The sequence below is a fragment of the Agrilus planipennis genome, unplaced genomic scaffold (genome assembly GCF_000699045.2).
Source record: "Agrilus planipennis isolate EAB-ADULT unplaced genomic scaffold, Apla_2.0 scaffold41, whole genome shotgun sequence".
Lineage (NCBI taxonomy): Eukaryota > Metazoa > Arthropoda > Insecta > Coleoptera > Buprestidae > Agrilus > Agrilus planipennis.
In genome coordinates, this window is record NW_020442445.1 from 1530971 (window position 1) to 1554523 (window position 23553).

A 23553-nucleotide genomic window follows, 5' to 3' on the forward strand; every position below is an offset into this window, starting at 1 on the left:
AGAAATTAAAAAAAATAATAGCAGTGTAAAATAAAATAGATACATATTTGAAACAATTCAGATTTTCTAACTGCCTATATTAAATTCTGTTATTCATTCATAAATGTTAAAGCCCCATTAGTTCTTAAAAATATTTAACTCAAATATCTATCTCACAAATATGTCCTTTCTATCAAAATCGGCCTCCTCTTATTGTAGCACTTTGGTAGTATTATAAATATAGACTAGTAAAAAAATAAAACTTGTAACACGTGTTGTTCGTATCAAAAGTTAAAAAGTTAATTTAATTTTTGTATAAACAATAAATTTCGTAAAATAGAAACAAGTGATTGTAGCGGTAAAAGTATGTAATCACTCATTATCCCATTATCATTTTGTAATAAAACAGCCGAAGCGAATAAACAAGAAACCTTTCTTGTAGTTGTTGTATGTCTTCATAGATTTAATTTAATTTATTAGCAGCCAATCGTCTTCGATCTATGTAGTGTCAATCAATTTCATACCTACTTGTACACCTTTGTTCATTTATAATTCTAATTCATTTTTGCTAAGTGCAGTTACGATGACTTATAATTCTTATTATGCATTGAAGTATCTGGAACAAGAAACTAAACAGAAGATCAATCGCGAAATTGATCATTTTATAAGTGAAGTGGTTAATGAGGTCACCAAGAACGAATCAAATGTTAAACAACTCACAAACATTTTTAACAACAATTATGAAATCACAGATAAAGTGTAAGTAGAATATTCACATTAATTTACACGAAATTTTAAAAAATTATTTATTAAAAAAAAATAAAATACGTTCTGTTCGGGTTTTTTTCTTTGTAGAAAGTTTCATAAATAGATTACATAAAAAAAAATTAGTGTGATGACACGATTATTGTAAGCCTAAACGTAACTAAAGTACCACAAATGGTGTAAAAACCACAAGAGTAACGGACCACTTTGGTTTCTGGTTTTGTATCAATATTTAACGATACTGACTAACTTCACTTTCACAACGAAAGAAACCAAAAGTTTTCGTTGGACAAAAGTTAAACTTAGACGCTATAAACGCTTTGAAGAACTAATCGAAATTTTTAGATATTTATAACACTAATTTATCATTACATAAGGGGTCGTTCATGAAATACGTTCACAAATAAGGGGTAGGAAGGGGTATTGATTAGCGTAACGAGATATGACAAGGGGGGAGTCAGACTCTAACGGAATGTGACGTTTGCCGTTCGTCAATTTTATTTTAATGTTTGTTTTTTTAATTTGGTACGGTAGAAAATCATTCACTGCTATTTTTAGTCACAAGAAATAGTTTTTAAGGTGGAAGTACCTTTCGTGACGTAATATTTATTTAGGGGGTCGTTGTACCTAAGTGTGACTAAATGGGTGTTAGGGGTCCAAAAAGGTGAAAGTCTGACTGACGTATTTAATGGACAACCCCTTCTAACAAGAAGTATAAAAATATTTGTTAACGTCAAAAAATTAGCAATAATTTCATACTGTTTAGTCAATTCTTCAGTTATTTAACAAAAATATTACATACGACTAATAATAAACAGTAGCAGGTAATGGTTCTTATACCAAATGATTTTGTTTCCAGGAAAGTTTTAAACGGGCGCCTTCCAGAAAAAGTTTTTGTGTGTAGAAATTCTCTCTTAAGTGATCTGTACACTATAAAACACATAAGGACGATTTATCATATTTTTATAGCATTATTTGTAGGACAATGCATACACAATGCAGTAGAAGACTATTTAAGTAGTGGACAGTAAGTGTAGGTTTATTTAAACTTTTTTTTTGAAAAATAACGTTATGCTTATTTTAAGAATATTGATAGGAACCGACAAGATATTTAATGGTTTGGCAAAGTTTGATGTAGCCGCTACTTTATGGATAACGATGTTTTTGTTAACATTAGCAAATTACGTGTTTTTTGTTTGTTGGAGTAATATTAGGATAAACATATTTCCTAATAGTAAGTCATTTACTTTCATGCTCGCGATTTATATGACTACAATTTCATTTTGAAAAGTCAATTTGGTGGTTTTCTAATAACAAACGTAATTAAACTGAAATGAGCCCCCTCTTAGTCACTAATTCATCAAATCATTTTTATTTTTTACTACACTTTTTTTAAGTAAAAGGAGAGAAAAGGTGTCAATAAAAATTACTTCTCACAGATTTAGGTCATTAGAAGGAAAAGTTCCATGGTTTTTTTAGCTTTGAGTTCACCCACTAAGTGAAGTTTTTCGAATCGTTTTCTCAGAATTTTGGATTATACGCGTTTATTACACCACAATAGCTTGTGTAGTTTTCAGTTTTACACAGCTGGAGTATATCAATTCGATATTGTTTTGTGGACTGTTTTGTCGTAATTTATAGAATTTCGTAGTTCCTTGCTAAAGTTACGATAAGTGGTGATTTGGCAGATGCTGATATCAATTTGGAACTTCAAAATTCTATAGACCATGACAATGAACCTGGAAAACAATATCGATCCAATATTTTATATTATCCATTTCCAAATAGTTTAGAATTTTTTGGTCTCTCTTCAGTTAACAAATTAGAAAATATTCATGTGATGTCTCTTTATGACTTTTAATGACAAAAATGCATTTTGCAAATTTTAAAATACCTTTGCAAAAGTATTTTAAATAAAATACAAAATGCTTTTCTCAAAAAAGCATTTAAATGCAAGATAAAAATAGGTACTTTTTATTTTGTATTTGCATTTTAAATGCAAGTATTTCAAAGTGAAAAGGTTTGAAAAAAAAATTCATTAATTCAAAATTCATGCTTTCTTTTTCGAAAATAAACTTGAATAAAAATTTCGTTATAATCAAAACAACACCCTGATACGTTATACCTACACAAAACTGTTGTACTCTAAAAGTAAATAATTTCTGTTATTTTTAGCCCTAAAGCTTAAGATGTGGGATTGCGTTTGGATTGGCTCTCTAATATGCTACTACATATCATTTTTCTATTATTTTACTAACGCCGTATTCAATAACAAATTTCCACCACCAACTGCTATTATAGTTTTAATTGAATCGGTACGTAGAAGTAAATACAAAGTTTAACTAAATCTAAAAAGTTAACAAAGTCTATCCCCGATAATGCAGAAATAAAAAAAATTAACAGTTTATCCTGCCCCTGTGAAAGTTGCACTGGTTTCCAAGTAAAATTAACGTATTTTGTTTTATTAGTCATATTAATTTTTTACACGTAAACGATTGAATATTAAAAATAATATTAAAAATGTCGCCTACCTATTTATAAATTTACTAGTTTGGAATAAATATTTAGATATACGTTTTTGGTCTAGAAAAAATGTGAGGTTTCTTTTTTCCATTACTGTTCTTTAATTTTATCTTCATGTTCAACTTTTTTATTAAATTTTACTCGATCGTTTAACAGTAAAAGATTAATAAATCATAAAAACTATTTTCTACTTGTAAATCAGTTCAACGTCCAGTCTATTTAGAGCTAATGCTTGAATAAATTTGATTTTTTAATACATTCTAATTTTGTAATAGTATAATAAATTATTAATTTATGATTAATTGATGGCGATGCTGTATATATATATATATATATCAATTTCTGCTTCTTGTAGGTAAGACTGACAATGAAAAGTTATGCGTTTATTAGGAGTAATGTACCGAGAGTGCTAAATTATAAATCACACAGTGAAAAGGAGAATCCTTGCCCTTCGTTTTCTAAATTTTTATATTTTTTATTTGCTCCAACGCTAATATACAAAGACAACTATCCGAGAACGCGTACTATAAGATGGAAGGCGGTTTTCTTTTACGCGATAGAATTCACGAGTATTATACTTTTCATCAGTTTCTTCATGAATCGATATTTTCTTTCGGTTTTCCAAGACTATGGTAAAGGCCCAATACCTTGGAAAGAAGTTGCCCTTCATACATTAGGAAACTTACCAGCTGGTGGGGCATTCATGTTATGTGGTTTTTATATTCTTTTACATGTTTGGTTGAATGGGTTCGCAGAAATATTGACCTTTGGAGACCGAATGTTTTATAAGGTAAAACTTACCAATGAAAATAGTATAATGTATTTTATGTATCTACATCACAATAAGCCAATGACCAAATTTGTACTTCCCATTTTTACGAAGTGTGTATGAAGCATTTTTCTTTCTGTCTTCCAGAAATACTGAATTATACACATTATTTTTTATTACCAAAAATTTAGTATGTATTCCTTGGTTTTAATTAATATTTCTTCAATTTTCAAAAAGTATATTTTTAGAAATTCAAAACCTAATAGAATCAAGTATTTGAAAGAAAATACACTCTCAGATTTGTTAATCAGTATTTACATTTTATTTTTTTATTATTATAAATGGGTTCAAGTGTTTAAACTTTTAAGGATTGGTGGAATTCAACATCTTATGGGCCTTACTATCGAAAATGGAATGTTGTAGTACACGACTGGTTATACACTTACATATACAAGGACATGTACGAAAATGTTTTACCAAAAAACAGATTTGTCCCAAAACTGTTTGTATTTTTTGTCTCTGCTCTAGTTCACGAATACATTTTAAGTGTAGCATTCGGATTCTTTTTTCCGATATTATTTTTAGAATTTTTTGTAATTGGAGTGACCCTTGTGTTTCTTACTTTCGGGGGAACTTTTCATGGAAATATATTTCTCTGGTTCACGATACCATTCGGAGCCTGTTTGGCAATAAATATGTATTGCATCGAATATTTTGTTAGACAAAACTGCCCAATAGAAAATGCAACTGCTACTGATTTCTTTATTCCTCGATTATTAACTTGTAAACAATTATAAACAGTATTTTTAATATCACAACTTACACTAATCAGGTACTTGAGCCTTTTTTATAATCTAATATATGTACAAATTATTTAAGTTTTTAATCAATAAATTATACAATACTTCTACGTATTATTAACTTTTGTGTGAGGGACTGGAACTCCATAATTTGGCGGTTTATTTTGAAACGGAGTCTAAAAATGTAACTCACTTAGATAAAAATCAAACAAAATAAAAAAAACAGTAAAAAGCAACAAAAAAAATTGTTATTAACAACGTTATAAACAATACTGTTTTTATTTCAAAAGAAAACATAAACAAATCATGCAAAAAATGCACTTCATTATATTAAACGAAAATTAATGCAGTTTTTTGAAAACACTGCAAAATATACAATAATTTTTACTATATTATTTAACATACTTGAACAGATCGATGGAAACAATTTTTTTGTGAAGCATACTCTTTACTTTTAGTTGAACGTTGACAAGTCGTAGACGAAGGGAATGAATTTCCCTAAAATAAATTTAATATGACAGTTACGTTTGAGAATTTTAGAAGAATTTTTGTGGGGTTATCAATACATTAAAGTGAATTAATTTTTACCACTACACATAATCTCAAATTAATGAGGAAAATTTGTTGCTACTGTGACGCCCTCGCCGAGAATCGAACCCAGGTCTGTGGGATTTACGCATCATTACTCCAGAGTAAAGAGAGACCAGGGTTCGATCGCCGGGGTGGGGGGGGGGTGACTGCAGCAATAATTTTTTCTCACTAATTTAAGCTTATCTGTAGTAGTAAAAATTAATTCGGTTACTTATGTTTTTACTCTCATATATTATTACGCTTTTCACGCTCAGAAAAATATTAAAAGATATATTTTCTTTATGCCAGTAAACAAAAACCATAACAAACTCTCTAAATGAATGTTTTATTAGGCGCAAAACTTTATTTTGTTTGTATTTTGGACTTGATTTCAAATTATTCATTTTGCCCATGATTAAACTAAATGTTGTTAATCTGGACATGTGTACAGGTACATAAAAGTGTTTAAAATTCGCTCACCTTGTTTATTTCGGGGAATATGGTACTTAAATTAAAGTTGGTCAAGGATGTTCCAATGTTGTTGATATTAGGGGGAGTTTCGATGTTTTGGACTTGACTCCTAGAAGCTGTTAATGGAGGAAGAGTTATCATGGAAGTCGAAGACAACTCTGTGCCTTGTTTACTATATGGAGGATTTTTACAAGGGTATAATTGACCTGGTGTAGGAGGTGGTGGTAAGAAATTAGTATGAACATGGAAATCGTCAGGAAGCATAGGAGAACTTATTGTTCCAGGCATAGATAGGAAACTAAAGTCAACAATACCAGGCAAACTATTTTCTGTGCTTTGTTTCATTTTTAACGATTTTTTCGCATAATTTACTGATGAACAACTCACAGCACAATCATTGTTCCCTATATTTTGCATTGCAGGTCTTTCGCCAGGAGCAGGAACTCCAGCATTTTGCTTAGACGAGTTCTTATCACTAAATATTTTAACAGAACTTTGGGAAAGTATATTGTTTTGAGCAGCAGAGGCACTGTAATCTTGGGTATTTAGTTCAGACATAAACGACGTTGTTGGCAAATACGATGAGCTAATATTAGAAGTGGATGTAATATGATTATTAGACAAATAGGTGTATGATTGAACAGTATTCGAAAAGTTATGCGCCAAAGCAGTACTTTGAAAGTTCTGATTTTGTTGCATAAAATTGTTATCTTGTAAATCAACTGAAGAAAAGTACGGCATAATATTGTCGGACAAAAAGTTGGGTATAGGTAACGATTTTGTATTTGATGGGAAATTTGAAGTCTGCTGTCTAAACATGGCATTATTTTGAGGAACCTGATGACCGAGAAGAGCCTCAGCCGAATATATACTCTGTGAATTTTTATTAGACTCCTGTCTTTGGTTTTTATTATAATCGAACCAGGTCGGGTTTTCAGGAACATAATTGGAACTTTGATTACGCTGTGATGAAATTTTTACGTTTTCGCGTCTTCCCAAAGGCATTTCTACCTTATTTTGAGTGTAGCTGCGACCAACTCTGTCTCCACATTCTTTGTTTTCAGCTTGCTTCTGAACACGTCTGGTAGATTTATGGGATATATTGTTCTTATTATTTCTACTCCCACTATTTCTACGATTTGTGATACGAGAAGGAACACCATCAGTCTGTTTCTCAACCAACTGACTCACTGATAAAAAGTTGGAATGATTGTTCGATTGATCGTAATTTTGTTGTTTAGGTCGTCTTCCACTTTCTTTATTTTTATTTAGATCTTTTTCAATGGGTAACTTACTTTGTTCATGTACTGTTGGTGGTTGTATGGTTCCCAGTGCTAGGTCTCCCACTAAAGTAGGTAACGTTGACGATACAAAGGTGTGCGACGTTTCGAAAAATTGTGGAAGCTTTGTGGGAGACCAGGAAAATTGATTTTCGTCGAATTCGCTTCTCTGGGTAGCGTTGTGAGATAAAATGGGAAAAGTACCATCGGAAGATTTTTTTGTTTCAACGGAACTGTTTTGGAAATCAGGTGCTTGATATGTTGGTGGATTCGCATTAAAGCAAGAAACGTGAGAATTGCGAGGAAACGAAGTAGATGAATAGAAGTTGTTTGTTGTATAATCCATATCTTTTCCAAAAGATGCTGTTGAAGAAAACGTTGATTCCTGCTTCAAATCTGGGGTCGTCATCCAGTTTATTGGTGGTTTTGGTTGAGGTTGATTTGGCTGAGATTTTGCACCTTTATTGGACGAATTGCTGATGTTAATTTTTTCTTTATGAGGCACACCACTTTGGCGAAAGTAATTTGTGTTAGTCCCCTGTACATGAGCATTAGAAGAGTCTCTTTTACAAATTTCAGCACCTTTACAATCGGTATTATAATTAAGTTGGCCATAACTATCTGTATTTGTTTTGTGCTGGTTGTACGAATCCGCGTTTGTTTTTTGTTGATTACTGAATGAGTCAGTACTAGTTTTATGTTGATTGTAGGGCTCCGAGCTATTTTTAGGTTGACCATAAGAGCTAGTACTTGTTTTGTTCGAAGGATAATAACTGCTTCCTTCTATTGGGTAACTGTTGGTGTAATTAGAATTATTATTACCGTACAACATATTACCATAAGTTCTTGTATAATTTACATTACAGTCAGTGGGTTGTTTATCGGCAAACGGATTAAATGTATTACAATTGGATGACGATACTGAATTAGGATTATAGTTGATTTGAGGTTTTTGCTCCAGAAATTTCTTTTCAGAAAAATTACAATTCACATTACTGTTTACCGTAGTGGTTACAGAAGGGGCGTGTTGTTTAGAAGACAAAGGTAAGTCTTTATTGGTATAAGGTATTTGGTTAAAGTTCTCCTGAGAATAAGGCTGTGAAATTGGATTAGAAGTTTGTTTAATTGCTGCAGTGTCGTTCTTGATTTTACATTTGGTATCATTGTTATAAGGAAAAGTATTGTATGTAGTGCTGTAAGAAGTTGAAACACTTAAATGTGGAGTTTGAACTGTACACACAGAAATACTATTATTTGTATTGGTGTTAGAAATAATTCCATTCGAATTAATGGAATTACGTTCATCTAAACTTTTATTATTTAAAGAATTAAATGAATTATTACTTGAAATACATGTAGGACCAATTTTATTGCTTAAGCTCTTCTCAGTTGTAGGCTGATAAGAAGCATTAACGTTTTGAATTCGATTATTAGCATTAATAGACATAGCACCATTGTTATTACTTGACGTTTTATCTAAGGGGTGAGTTTTTAATGTTGTAATGTAATCATCAGCACATGTGGGTTTTGCTTTTAATGTTTGACCAGTCTGTTGAATCTGTTTTTCAATTTGGGGATTTTTTGCCTGCTCTACATTGTCTTTAATTGAATTTGTAGTTGAAATTCCAGCCACAGAACAAACAGTGGAAGCTGTAGAAAATGAAGAATATGTTATGGTATTTTGGCAACTAGTGTATGTTAAATTATCGAACGAGGAGTAAAAGCCAGTGCAAGTGGTGGAGAAAAAGGAGAAATTATCTAGATTTAGTAAACTCGGCGTTAGACTTTCAGAAGGAACTGTTTGGGAAGTTTTAGTTGAATCCATTGTACCAATTTGAAGAAGTGTTGGTGTTCCATGACGGCTATCAGAGTTTTCTTCATCTATTACTTCTGTTACTTTAACGCCAGTTAGAGTCGACACAAGAGGAAATGCTAAAAGAAAGGCTGCTGTAGGAGAGGTTGATTCTTGGTTCTGACTTCCTAGAGGAACTTGTAAAGACGAAAAAATGTCGTTTGACAACTCCGAATGATATAGAGACGTTCCAAGTGTCAAATTATTTTTATTTGGATCTTCAATTATCTTTTCTCCAACCGACTGTGTTTCTTGCACTTTACTATCATCGGCAGTTTTCAAATTCGATATTACTGAAGGAAGAACACTCTCGGAATTTATGATATTTTCAGTAGATTTATTTTCATATTTTTGTTCTGTCACGTTTTTAAGGTTTTCATTTTTTTCGGCATTTGTGATATTTTGTTTATTGCTTTCTATAATCCTATTTACTATTGTTCTTGAATTATCAGCTTGAACATTTTCTTGTGAAGCAGAACAGTTGATTTTTGGCTCATTTTCAACTGCTTCAGGTGCAAAGTTATTATGATCAATTATTTCTTTTGAAGCACATGGTGTTGATGCAATCTTTAAAGATTGTTTTTCATCAGCACCAATATTTGACTGCTCATCATTATTTACTTTGACTATACATGATTTTACTATATTAGCCTCTTCACAAATGTTATTTTGTTCATTTCTATTGTCTATATTGGAAATTTCTTTACTATTTTCAACAAGGGTTTCGGAATTTTCTTTTTTATTATTCAAAGTATTTTCATGGGATGATTTATTCTTAACAATATCTTCGTTATTTTCTACAATCTTAATTCGTTTTTTTGTGTTGTGCAATGTTTCAGCTGGTGAACATTTTCTTTTTGATACTTTTGCTTGTGTTTTTTCCTTTTTCAAGCACACAACTTTGCCTCCTTTTTTCTGCGAATGTTTACTTGAAATAGTGGCACTTTTTTTCTGAATTTCCTGTTTTACAATATTGAAAGTGGAATAGTGAGATGTTAGGGCAGGTATTGGGACTTTATTAATTTGTGTAGTTTTTGTTATGCATCTTTTGGGCCTGATCTGAGGCAACACCTTGCCCCCGATACTAATACAATTTGAAACTGAATTAATTTTGGACACAGTCGAAATTACCAAGGTATTGCTGGTAGTTTCCTGTTTTGAGGTGCTCACCACTACAACTGTAGCAGTTGCTGTTGTAGTTACGGGACACTGCGTAACTATTATAGGATTTGTGCTGGTTAAAACAGTAGCAGGCTGAATGACTTTTTGGGACTGTGGAAGAATAGGAATAACTGTACCATTAGCCAAAATTAAAGTACCTGGACCAAGGACATTCAATACTTTATCACTGACCGATTTTGGTAATATTTTTGGTTTTGAAATAGCTTTGCTAGTATCTGTAAACAACCTTATTAGTTTCAGACAAAATAAATAAAAGATACTCATTTACCATCTTTTGATGAACTGTCTGTATTTGTTAAATTAATAGCTGGAGGATTTGTCACTAGGTAACATGTTCCCATAGGAACATTTTTATTTGTAGAACAATTTAAAAGAGGTACTGTAATAGGAGTATTCTGTTTGTGATTCAATAATCTCCTGTTTTCTAACTTTCTTCTAAACTTTTTTGAAATTTTCTGTGGCTTTGTAGTCAAACGAGGTTTAAGCTGTTTCTTTTTCGGACTTTTCGTTTCTTTGTTTGGTTTATTTTCTAAAAAAAGAACGAAAAACATGATAAATGTACTTTCACTTTTAATGGCCAATTATTTGCAAAAAATAAATATTTCATTTATTTGAATATCAACAGGATACATCAATAGATATTTCAGCTTCTATGAAACCAACACAAACCTTGAAATTCCTTCTTAGCAAGTTTTTTTGCTAATTCTGGAGATATTTTATTGGACCATCTCAGCTTAGACGATGTTTCAATAATGGCTCCATACACTTTTGGTACTTTAATACCTGCATCCTTTATAAAATTACACAACTGATCACTTCGTGCTAATAACTTATCAATTCTTTCATTCAGTCTTTTTATTTCTTGATCTAAAGTTAAATGAGTGTTATTATCACCTTTACATATACATACATACTTTTACATACACTCTGCTGCCTTTGCTTGATTATTGTTAATAAAACTGTTAATTTTTTCTTGTAATTCCTCAATAAATGCTGCTGCCTGTTTCAAAATGTTAATTTTACTTAATGTTCGTGATGGGTCATAGCAAGGTAGCAATTTACTTAAACTAGTAAATGCGTCATTAATCCGAGTCCTACGGTCTTTTTCCCACTCACGACTCCTAGAAATTCGCAAGTCATTTGAAACGTAGTATAATTTACTAAAACTGTTAAAAAAGGACTTACTTGTTGGGTGGTTTGTTCATATTTTCTCCAGCACGAAAATAATTGCATTTTTAGAAAATAATCATTATTTTATTAATATCTAATTCTTCTCTAACGATAAGAATGGAAACGGTTGTAAAACGGATACATTATATTTTGTTAAAAATCATCGATTAGTTAATATAATTTACTTTATAATTGTCCTTGCATTTTCCAATATACACTCTAACGATTATATTTCAATGATTTACGATTTACATCTACTGATAAAATAAAAACTTAACTTTAAATATAAAATCTGAATGGATCACTATTGTAGGTTATGTTCGTTATGTTTTGGTCGTTTTAGTCTAGTTCAAATATCACTAATAATTTAGGGAGTGTCTCCTGTATGATGCGACCGTATTTGTAAATTCCTTTAAAGGACACTTCGTGTACGATGTGTTGTATCCCTACTTACAAACAATTTCTTTAAATTTTAATAATTGATTTCTATACGTCTATTAAAAAACCATAATGGCCGACATCACTGACAATGCGACAACAATTGAAAAAGAATGATGGCCGACATCAGCAACAATTAGAAAAGAATGATGGCCGACATCAGCAACAATTACAAGAGAATGATGGCCGACATCAGCAACAATTAGAAAACAATGATGGCCGACACTACGTCATAGTATTGTTTACAAAAATGAATTTCGACCACTCGAAGCAATGTTGCTAACAATTTCGAGCTCACAGTGTCTGATAGAGGGAATGAACTAATAGAAGTCACCGATAAAGAGAAATTATAAAACCTGAACCAAATTATTAAAAATTATAAAAACTGTCGAACCGTGCAAGGGACGCTTTAGACACATAATGTTTTTTAAAATAATCTGACATTTTGAGATGGTTGTGGTTATGCCACAAATGTCAGTTTTTGTGTTTAATTGTAATTTTACCAGTATTTTTATTTAAAAAAAATCATTAGAGTAAGAAATAAAGATGGCTAATAAAGTGCAACTATTTAAAACATTGCGGACTGTAAATAATCAGGTAATAAATAAAATACACGTATTTACACTTATGAATATTATATAACATCACTCTTCAATAGGGTTTAAAGTTTTATGCGACAGCAGCAGATACTAAATCTGCCCGAAACAAAACTTTTTCTGTATACAGATGGAACCCTGATACCCCGCAAAAAAAGCCTTATCTGCAGGACTATACTGTAGATCTAAATCAATGTGGGCCTATGATTTTAGATGCTCTTATTAAAATAAAAAATGAGATTGACCCAACCCTAACTTTCAGAAGATCTTGTCGCGAAGGCATATGTGGATCATGTGCAATGAATATTGGGGGTGTGAATACTTTAGCTTGCATAAGGTAAAAATTTAAACTAAGACTTTTTCACAAAGAAGTACCATTGTTTACAAAATATACACTACAAAGCTTTGGTCTACTTACCATATACTACTATCTTGCTGCAGAAATCCTTACTTGTTAAAATTAGAATAATTAGTAAAGGTTAAAATTAATGAAGTATTTTACATTCATTCTGATCACATAATAACGTGACTGTTGTGTTCATATCTGAATTTCCTAATTGGGCTAATTTATAGCTTACATTGAAATTATTGAGAATCTATTTCTGTAATTAGAATAAGTCACAATAAAGAGTCTGTTTTAGCAGTAAATTAAATAAAATCGAAGTAAATATTCACCTCTAACATAAAACTAAAGCTTGATGAAGCATAAATGTAGAAGTCATTTAAGTTAGATTTTTTGTTTGTAGTGATAGTTGTCAATTGTAATTTTAATTATTTTTTTCAGTAACATTGATAAAGATACTAGTAAAGCCACTAAAATTTATCCTCTCCCTCACATGTATGTAGTGAAAGATCTAGTTCCAGATATGAATAACTTTTATAAACAATATAAGTCTATACAGCCCTGGCTTCAAAGAAAGTAAGAATTTGCTTTACTATGAAAAAGAAATGTAATAATTTCCTAAATAGAAGAAATATTCAATATCTTCAATAATTATTAAAACGGAATTTACAGTATTATGTGATTATTATAGAGATAACAAAAATATTGGTGATGAACAATATTTACAAAGTATAAAGGATCGTGACCAATTAGATGGGTTATATGAGTGCATATTGTGTGCTTGTTGTTCAACTTCTTGCCCAAGTTATTGGTGGAACAGTGACAAATTCTTGGGTCCTGCGGCAATCATGCAGGTATAATAAAGAAAGTAAATAGGGTAGAAGACCTAATAGTCAGATATGAAATGATTGATTAATTTAGGCAGATACTGCATTAGTATTATTTCACCAATAATCTCCTACTTCAGTTTTGTCTTCATTTTGTTCGATATATCTGCCTTTTTTTTTCAAGTAATTACTGTGTCTTCAATTCTATTTACCATTATTTCATTAATTCCCACTGAAAGTGTCTGATCCTTATTATTTTATTTCTTTAGTCTTACCGATGGATAATTGATTCAAGAGACACCAATACTCAAGAAAGACTGGAAAAATTAAAAGATCCTTTCTCTGTATTCCGATGTCATACTATCATGAATTGCACAAATTGTTGCCCTAAGGTATTCATTTTTTTTTCTCTCGTTTAAAAGCAAATATTATTTATAGGTATAAAAATGTTGAGGTATTTGCGTTCAATATTTTTTTAACTTTCAGGGTCTAAATCCTGCTAAGGCAATAGCAGAAACTAAAAAACTATTAGGAGGAATTGCTAAAAAGAAGGAACCTGATATGAACAGTGTTTGACTTAATAAAAAAAATCTAATTAACAAATACGAGCAATTTATAATAGATTACGTTTGAAAGTGTATTTTTATTAGCATTAAGATTGATGGATACTTAAATAAAAATCTGTTAGTATTCTTGTTTATTGATACTAAAAAGTAATTAATTGAAGTTGATCTTATAAGATTTTAAATTGTTCTTATTTTTAAGATAACAATTTCGCGGTAGGACGTACATAGAACGTTAGTTTAAATGTATACACATCTGTATGGTAGGTTGCCTAATCAACAGATACATTTTGTCTTATTAAATGTATTATGAACGCTTTTTATCGGATTCGAAAATTCAGAAATGATGAAAATTATTCTGTGAATTTACTTGTTTAAAAAATGTATTTGATTTTTTTTAAATTTCCAAACTATTTTTGTTTTGTTTTAATAGACGACCATTTCCGTAATAACAAAACTCAGCGAACAGTAACTAACGTTTATGTTGAAGAATTATCTTGTATCCTTGTGTGAATAAGTAAATGCAAAAATGATTACATTTCGTATAAAAATTATTATCAAGAATGCTGAATGTGTAACAAAGTGAATAAAATCTAGTTTTTCATCGCATTCCATCACGCAGATAAATGTATTTAATTACTGTGAAAATAAGATTTAATAATAAATTAATGATTAATTAATTAATAGACATGTATTTGCATATGATTATCTATTATTAATAACCATTTAGATAAATAACTTCTACAGAATCGCTGTATACGTTTTTTAATTTGAATTCACGATCGCAAAGCGTAGGATGCTCCGTGCTCGGTGGTACGATTATTCCTGTTGCTGATTGGTTATTAGTTAATAATAATATTATTATTGCTATCAGCGCAAGACAATAGTAGTTGTAGCAGCAGCGGCAATGTCAACGAAGTCATAGCAATGCAGCCCCACTCGTAAAGTACAATTTATGAATTTATTCATTCGCGAAGAACGAGTGACGTTCGGTTTTGTGCGGGTCGAATAGTGAATAAAATTGAGGGATCTTGCTTTTCGATCGCTGTAGTGAACGCTGGCTTTACGTCGAATGTGTTGTCAAACGTTTCGAGATGAGTAGCGCTTGCTGTATGGAAGTTCGGGGGTCGTTACGTGTTCGTAATAGTAACTTTGTGGGATCCGGTCCCTATGATTACGATAAAGTGAGGGAGGTTCGAGCATGTCCAAGTGTTATGTCACCTGAGACCAAGAGGCTTTTGCCTCCAAACACGGAGACTGTTCAAACGAAACCATTTCCAATACGAGGTAACTGTTTATATTTTAGAAATATTATATTTAGACATTAATCATGCTTGGCATATTCGTATACCAACATGTCTTTTGAAAATCGATGAATACCTATTTGTTCTGTAAACAGTTTTTATACGCATACTGAGTAACGGTATGGGGTATTTAAATTTTAAGTACATAGAGTAAGGTTATGAATAGAACAGCTGATGAGTTTACACCTGCTGCAATAAGAATTAATAAGTATTTGTATATTAAAATTTCTTGATTATATTATAAACACCAGTTTCATTCTTTATCTGTAGAATATAATTAACTGTCACTATCAGAACTGCCGGTTCCCAGTTGAATAATTCTCATAGGATTGCTAAAAACCAGTTTTAAGTACAATTTTGATAATCCCAGCGTTAGCTTTCTTATCTTCATTGTTTCATACAAGATTTTTATTATTAACTATTACTAATATATTAAAAATATTATTGGGGTTTTCTATAGAAAGAACATATGCATGCAAATATGCACCATAATCACAATATACAGATGGTATAATACCTAATACATCTGTACTGTAATAATAATGTAAATACTTACACAAAAAAAATGTTAAACACTGATTCACGTGATAGAACTTGAACGTGTATATCTATCTGGGTAGACGGATAATTGCAAGGAAAAAATTAACAAACATGTAATCATTTTCTTTAACATTTTGTTTCTAAAAACCTACAATCTACTGCAAATGTCACAAGAATGTGCATAACACATGCACAATATTTATATTTTTTAGCTATGAGTAAAAAAAATATAAACAAGTAGATACTTATTATGTGTACTAGACGTTCAACTGTAGAAGTAACTTTTTGAGAAATAAATTTCAAAGTTGTTTTAATTAGTTTTTGTTTGACTCAGATGAATGAAGAATACATTTATCAAAAATCAATAGGTATATAACAATTTAGTATTTAAAAANTAAATATAAAAAAAGAAACAATATTTAATAAATGGAGCTCTGACCAACGTTCCAACCGTAGGACTTTTCTAAATATTCAGCAATAATAAATGCATAACTATTTGGATTTTTTACAACCTTATACCTATTTGTTTTTGAAAAATCATAAATCAAGAATTTATCTTTCATTTTTATAATTGAATCAATTTTTAATGAGAGGCATACCTGACTAGACAGTTGTAAGATAACTTGATAAGCAATAAAAGCATGACAGCTGTAGTTCTTTTGTTAAGATTTTTAACATATTTATCTTGATTTAAGTACCTATTATTTTTTATTAAAATAACCATCTGTTTTTATGATAAGGTCACCTCATTATTTCCAAGCATAAGTATTTAAGTGTTTATTTCAATTTAAATAAGTACCTAATACTTATATAATTATTTACACAATAGTGAAGATATTACCAATAATTAACACACAGTATTGAAGGCAAAGAGTAAAATTTTGTCATTTAATTTTGATTGTCCCTCCCTTAAGCTCTTACAGTGACATGTATCAAATGAGACAGTAGACGTGACTGAATTCACCTACAACCACTTTCATAATGACCAAAGTAATTCAAAAAAGAATGCAGGTATAATTACCCAATGCAGGTATAATTTTGTGTAAGGTCTTTCGGTGTTCGTGACGGATCTCATGGATAACTTTGATGGTCTCATATTCTCTCAGGCTCGGTTAAAAATTACTCTTCAAGTAATTGCAATTGTATGTGTATGGTCTATGGAATTTCGATCATTTTTTCTGTCTTAAATTGGATGAGAAATTGAGTAGCTAATCACAATTTATATTTTTTTTACAATTTTTTTAATTCATAAATCACTTAAAGATTCAAGAGCGACTTACGCACTTGCGACCAATGAAATACAGTGGAGAATCAATTATCCGGACCTTAGTTGTACGGATTCGCGAATATCCAGATTGCTAACCATGAGCAAATATCATTGTAGCCTAGTTGTAGTGTAATCATGGTAAAAGTTGCAGTATGTTTTTTAGTAATGTGTATAAATACAAAATGACTTTTCTTCATACATTTAATTATCCACATTTTTCATTATCAAATTAGTTCGGTTAATTGAGTCTCCACTGTACTGAAAACAGAATCATCACCAAATGCTCGTTAACTTTTGACGGTTGTTATTAGAAAAATCGGGTTAGATTGCCGAATTATATTATCATGTTTCGTGTTTAACTGAAAAATTCTGCTATCCTTAATAAATGAGATGTTCAGAACGCTCCTGATGAACTTATAATACTCAGCGACTGAAATCCTTTCGTTACAATCGATTCATTCGTTTTTTATCATCCATTCTTCCTATATTCACGTTGAAACCCACGCTTTTTACATAGGTATATACATTTATACATATGTCCCTTTTTCATTGTCTTATTTAAACGAAAATTTCCACAAAAATACTAATAATTGGGTTTTAAACCCACCTTTATTACCTTTATTAAGGAAAACTGTTATTAGACTTTCGTAAGTTTGGATGTAGGAGGTAATCTCCGAAACCATTGTATCGATTTCAAAATTCCTTCACCAGTATTTAAAATGAACCTTTAGGGTATACATAGGCGATATATTATTCCGTTTTTAAAATAGATTTAACGTAGAGACCAATTTGCAACATAAGTTTAATCAAATGCTTTTTGTAGAAAAGTTGTAGAGCTTAAAAAAGGCGTGTAAAAGTCCCATACACATAGGGAAACAAAAATGATTTGGAAATCCGTATGATTCACTTACGACGTGTAATAAGAAATGTGGTATTCCTAAATACTTACCTACCTATTTTTTCTTTTATCGTACATTAATTCTTATAATTAGAGGAATTATTTATTATATTCCATTAAATATTGTTCGGAGTTTTTGAAAATTTAAGTTAGCCGGAAATGTGCTTAAGTCATATTGCGTATTGTTGCACCTGAATAAACTGAATCACGTGCGTTTTCTCACGAACGCAATTGGTCTCTTGTTCTTTTACTCGCTGAGGCGAGGGACCAATGGCCATTAAAATTTTTTGAATGAATCCTACGACATGCCAGATAGCACGTGGCGTGGCATGAATCATCCACTATGAATGGCATAAAATACAGAAATATTATGCAATTCAAATGACATTATCATGTCATAATACGTATGTCTTCATTAATCATTGTGTATTGTCATAATCATAGTTACTAATCCTAAAAGCGTGTATATTTATATTAATAATTTATTGGTTTTGCTCTTATTTATTTCATGATGACAAAATTACTAAACTAGAATTCCTAAAGGATACCTACTACCCTAATACCTTTCAGTGTATGTTTTTATTTGTGATCATGGTTGAACATATTTTATTTCAAGAAAGTTAAGTAGGTAAATCATTTCAGGGATGTTTGTATATATGTATGCGTTTATTTATAGAAGGTGTTAGTTTTGAACACGTGCAAATTCAGCTTTTTAGGGGTTGGCAGGTGGGAGTGGATTAAAATTGAGTTGCAAACTTTGAACCCTGTACATATGCTGTTACCTGAATAGGTGCATAAAAATTAAAAATCAGTATCTATAGAGGTACTTGATACGAAATAAAACTTTTTTGTATTCTCAGTTATTATTTGGTATAATTTTAGAGTACATTTTAGTAAAATCATAAAAAATAATAGTACATATTTACTCATTCAAATTGCAATCGTTTAATGCATGCTAATATGTTTATAAAATTCCGGTTGTATATTGGTGCCTAATTCTGCACTTTGTTTTCTAACCTTTAACCTTTTTGCTAAACTTTAAAAGTTGTGTAAGCGCATTGTTTGTTCATAATAATACTAGCGGCGAATTAACGATGAGAGAACAGGGGAGCGATTCGATTGGGGTCTTTGGTCCTTAGAAGCCTCATTTCCAAAAATCCTTTTAATGAAATCCTAAACAAGGTCCCAATTACGTTCAATAAGTACCTATAAAAGAAGTAGTTTGGACTTTGGAGTTGTGCACAACGGCCAAAGATAAGCTGATTATCATTTTTTAAAGCCCTGCGATCAAATTACATTAAGTAAATTTTGTACAAATTTTTACTACAAAAAATTGGCCTAAAGTAAAGGACAGGTGTTGGGTGTACTTTTTATATGTGTGGTACCTACGTATTATATATGTTTGTCTACATATGTTTATACATACATAAAGTCAAATTTTAATTTTTATTTCAAAGACATCGCTTCTGCTATTAACTCTTACAATGTCGAACAGTACAAGTTCTTCGTTAGTGTTGCTTTTTCATGCCACAACCTTAAGTTCCTAGCCTAACCGTTTTTTTCCACTAGGTTCCAGTTTATAACTCCATTGTTAATTTCCCCTTTTTAGGAATAGGTACATCACCGCTGTTTAGTTTACGTAGGGATAACTAGTGAAATCTTAAACATTCTCTATTAGATTTAAATGTTTATCTTATCTATTCGTACTGATAATAGTGTAAGAGAAATTTTCACATTTCACATTCACGTCGACTAAATGAAGTAATATGGACTTTTGAACTTTGGTGCTAGTAAATAATTCATTAATATTAGCATAATTCTTTGTTCTGTTATTTGCGTTCTTATTCTTGCAAGCAATGGTAATAAGTTTTGAATGCAATATTACTTATTATATTTTATTTAATTAAATCTGTTTGCCATATTTTTTATCTTCGTAAATGTTAAGACGTTATGAAAAAGTAATCTGCTGTTTATTTGTGATAAATCCAACACGTGGTGGAATTGTATCAGCTGAACAAGAAAAAAAACGAGATCACGTTGACTTCGCTTGAACAGACACTTTACTATAGTTTTTCTCCAATAGTAGGCTAACTTGATGCTCGCCTGATCTTTTCTTTTATTCGTTTGTATTTTGTTGTTATAATAGTGTAATAAGTGTGTGCAAAAAGTGCTACGTGCTGTAGGTACCATTTGTATTTTGAATGTGCGCATGGTTGAGTTTTTTATCAGCAAGAAGATAAAGAATGGATGCAACAGATTGTTTTTCGCTGTCTACAAGTAAGAGATAAAAATTGTCGATCTCATTTATATTATTTTTTTTCCATACAGAAGCATTTTCTTTTTTTTGATAGGTATGCAGTTGCAGGATGTTTTATTAGGTTTGAGTGGCACAAGTTTTGTCTTTGAATATATTGAATACATAACAACTTGCTTACGTTATTTTTAATTATTTTTGCACATTAAGCAGAATAATGTATTCGGCTGAGCAGAAAATTCCTACTTTTAATTATTTCCAATTTCTATTTCTTTTTCTTAACTTTATAGTGGATGTGAACACCGGGTAATTCAGTTGGGAGATCCTGTACCCTGCGGATTCTGCACTTTTTTTAGGATTCGGTCGGGTACCGGCAGTGCCGGGTAATTCTATCAGAAAAACTTAACACCAACAATAATGATTAATAAGTATAACAAAAAATCTATCTAATGAAAACTGGTAATTACCCGATTATCCGGTACCCGGCAAAATCTCCTCTCATAATAAACTATTGGAACTTGCTGACCATTAAAACGTTTAATTAAAAGATCGAATTGTGCTTTAAGGCCTACTTTTGATATCTAGGATCTTTTCATTTAATCAGAATAGTGATAAACTAATTTTGACCTATTGAAGGTGGAACTAAACAATTACAAAAGGGTGGGTTGATGTAAGTGTCCGGTATTAGTTGTGTATTCACGGGGAAAATGAAAAACGAAAATTTACCTAAATATTAAAGCGATATTTACAATTTATCCCACTAGCCCGTTGCTTCGTAAGCGAAAATAATAAAAATTGCAATTTGTACCCGAACTTGTAAAAATAAAATCCCAGCAGAAATAAATTTACCAGGCGTTTTAGTTAATATCACAAATTCAATTGTAATAATTAAGAAACTTGAAATCATTTTTAAAGAAACATGTCAAAATTGAGATTATTACAAGTTACCTATTTCTATTTCTACGACAAATTCAGTCATTTACAATTGAAAATTGTAATTTTTGCGTTGTCATAAAAATTTAGTTTTCTCCGTGTTATGACAGGTCCAGAATTAAATTAAAGAATTTGATGTTTAGAGTGCTATTTAAACAAAGGTTTCCTTAAATGGTCTGCATATGTGCTTGAATGTACCACCTATACTGGTACCAACCGTCCAAATATATTTAGAGGGTCTTAGCTAGTGGCTTTACTAATCTGTTCAATATTTTTCGCATCTTCTCTTCTTTTAAGAATATATATTTCACTTTTCTTAATCTTCAATTAATCTTTTCCAACGTTTCTATCTTGTCAATCCATTTTCTGCTTTAGTTTCGAATAAATGTGAAAAATCAGTTTCGTTACGCGTATCTATCTCGATTTTACTTCTTTTTTTTTTTAATAAAATTGGTTCATAAATGTATGAAAATGAGTGTTTTAGTGTGTAAGTATTTGTATTTCACATGAAAAAAAGTAAATCTACGCAATAGTTCATGGCAACTGATACGCGATATCATAATACACCTAAAGCCATCCGCGTTTGTTTAAACATATTTTACGCTTGTATCTGCATAACTAATTGTCGTAAGCGGTACTGAACTTAACCTTGTTTGTAAATTTTCACGTTATTATAATATTACACAAGTGTGTATATCTACGCGTGCATAGTTTATTGAGATTTTAATTTCAAATTGATTTTGTGTTGCGCAAAATACATATTATACCTTAAAAAGAACGTAATTAATTAAGTGCAGCATTCATATTCATATATACATATAAGTACATATGGTTTTACATTAGTTATACATATTATTCTGAAAAATATTACAAAATTCAAAAATTAGAACTATTTATCTTTTAATTGCTTCATTTTAATCTGTAATAATTTCGTGGTTGGTAATTAAAAATTAGATTATAGTAAAAAAAAAGAATCGTTAAATTACGTTGGAAAATAAGTTTTATTACAGTGCTTTAGGGGTAGCTGGTGTACAGATGCAGAACACAGTACTGCTAAAAAATTTAGTTATTTTTGCATTTTTCGACCTAATGAGTTTATTTTTATTATATATAATTTATAATCTCGCAATCGGAAACATGAAATTTAAATATGTACATAATATTTTGTTTTAAAAGGTAAGAAACTTTCGGTTCTTTTGGTTCTAAAAGCGCAAATCTTTTGTAGCTACCTCCCCCCAAGTAGCAGGACCGTAACGCCAAATTGAATACAATTTTCCCAATTTTCATTACGTAATTTACATACAGTGCCGCCGTAACATCTACCCCCTCCTATTTTTCCTCCTACGTACGTATGTACGTTATAATCATTATTATTTTATTATTTATTAATGTTGTATGCGTTTGTTATAATGTTTTTGGTATAGTTGTGTTAAAATCTATGTGCTAATACTAATGGTACCTACTGCCCCGGTCACTAAAACTGTGTTTGTATTTGTTATTAAGTACGTTGTTTATTTGCATCCAAATGAAAACAAGGGTATCGTTTGTATTTTGAATGTGTTGATTAAGTTTGATATATGTCGTTAATTGGCAGATATTAAAAATGATAAAACTGTCAGCCACATAAATGCTACATTTTAGTAAATGACACAGAAAATACTGTTTGTCGAAATTACGTGGTGCTTTAACCAGAAATGCCCTTTCAGTAAGGGGATGGCGAAAAGTAAAAGTAATTATAATTTCTGTCAAGAAAATTCATAGCTAGATTGTAGTGTGTCCTGAATGTGTAATCTTTATAGCCTGTATAGGATGCTCCAGGAAATGTGTCAAGTTGAAACAAGCAAGTGGAGGGCCTCGTGGGTTCATCCTAAACAAATGTTACAGTTATACTGTTGGGGAGCATGGCTTGCTTGACGAAAATTTTTTATTGTTTCTGTCGGTGTACTGCTGTACCCCATAGATCAATAATTGATCTCACAAAATATAAACCTCGAAGGACCAGTGTATGTAGATTAAAAAGATTCGTATTTCATAAAACGTTTAATAATCCTGCATACACACTAATGAACTAAAACTAATACTAATTGCTTAAAAAGATACTTTTTACTGGTTTGCTAGTCTGAATTAATCTTCTGTTATTATTATCTAAAAGTGTTTTTATATCTTAAAACTAAACACACTTCGGTCATTACCCCCAAATTTCCCCCGGTCAACATCTTCCCGAACAGT

The 23553-nt window shown here is 30.9% G+C and overlaps 4 protein-coding genes across 12 annotated transcripts in view; 3 read left to right on the forward strand and 1 right to left on the reverse strand.

The window, feature by feature from the left end:
* LOC108733598 (sterol O-acyltransferase 1) overlaps nt 1-4950 on the forward strand; it is a 6371-nt gene extending 1421 nt beyond the window's left edge. The window contains exons 2-7 of one of the 6 annotated variants that reach the window (XM_018464827.1): nt 558-738; nt 1604-1771; nt 1830-1978; nt 2920-3059; nt 3623-4057; nt 4405-4950. In XM_018464827.1, coding sequence (XP_018320329.1) covers nt 563-738; nt 1604-1771; nt 1830-1978; nt 2920-3059; nt 3623-4057; nt 4405-4833 — 1497 coding nt within the window. In that variant the 5' untranslated portion in view covers nt 558-562 and the 3' untranslated portion in view covers nt 4834-4950. Of the gene's footprint in view, nt 1-557; nt 739-1603; nt 1772-1829; nt 1979-2919; nt 3060-3622; nt 4058-4404 lie in introns of those variants that run through there. The other 5 variants (XM_018464826.1, XM_018464830.1, XM_018464828.1 and 2 more) reach the window with 5 other exon arrangements.
* Nucleotides 4840-11841, reverse strand: LOC108733597 (putative uncharacterized protein DDB_G0282133). Of its 2 annotated transcripts, XM_018464824.1 has the most exons (7): nt 11377-11841; nt 11116-11312; nt 10861-11058; nt 10460-10720; nt 5887-10406; nt 5242-5334; nt 4840-5012 (listed from the first exon to the last, which is right to left on the reverse strand). In XM_018464824.1, exons 1-7 carry the CDS (start codon nt 11394-11396, stop codon nt 4944-4946), a joined length of 5358 nt encoding a protein of 1785 aa, XP_018320326.1. In that variant the 5' UTR covers nt 11397-11841; the 3' UTR covers nt 4840-4943. The 2 variants fall into 2 exon arrangements, with proteins under 2 accessions (XP_018320326.1, XP_018320327.1); XM_018464825.2 differs by lacking the exon at nt 5242-5334 and having other exon boundaries at nt 11377-11840.
* Nucleotides 11842-12227: 386 nt separating this feature from the next.
* LOC108733599 (succinate dehydrogenase [ubiquinone] iron-sulfur subunit, mitochondrial) lies at nt 12228-14255 on the forward strand. Its single transcript, XM_018464832.1, has 6 exons — nt 12228-12396; nt 12458-12732; nt 13180-13314; nt 13430-13592; nt 13835-13957; nt 14052-14255. The coding sequence occupies exons 1-6, from the start codon at nt 12346-12348 to the stop codon at nt 14139-14141; spliced, it is 837 nt and encodes a 278-aa protein (XP_018320334.1). The 5' UTR covers nt 12228-12345; the 3' UTR covers nt 14142-14255.
* A 781-nt stretch (nt 14256-15036) lies between these two features.
* Nucleotides 15037-23553, forward strand: part of LOC112906397 (6-phosphofructo-2-kinase/fructose-2,6-bisphosphatase-like) — a 39436-nt gene continuing 30919 nt past the window's right edge. The window contains exon 1 of one of the 3 annotated variants that reach the window (XM_025980440.1): nt 15037-15415. In XM_025980440.1, the coding sequence (XP_025836225.1) occupies nt 15223-15415 (193 nt within the window). In that variant the 5' untranslated portion in view covers nt 15037-15222. Of the gene's footprint in view, nt 15416-20172; nt 20415-23553 lie in introns of those variants that run through there. The other 2 variants (XM_025980441.1, XM_025980442.1) reach the window with 2 other exon arrangements.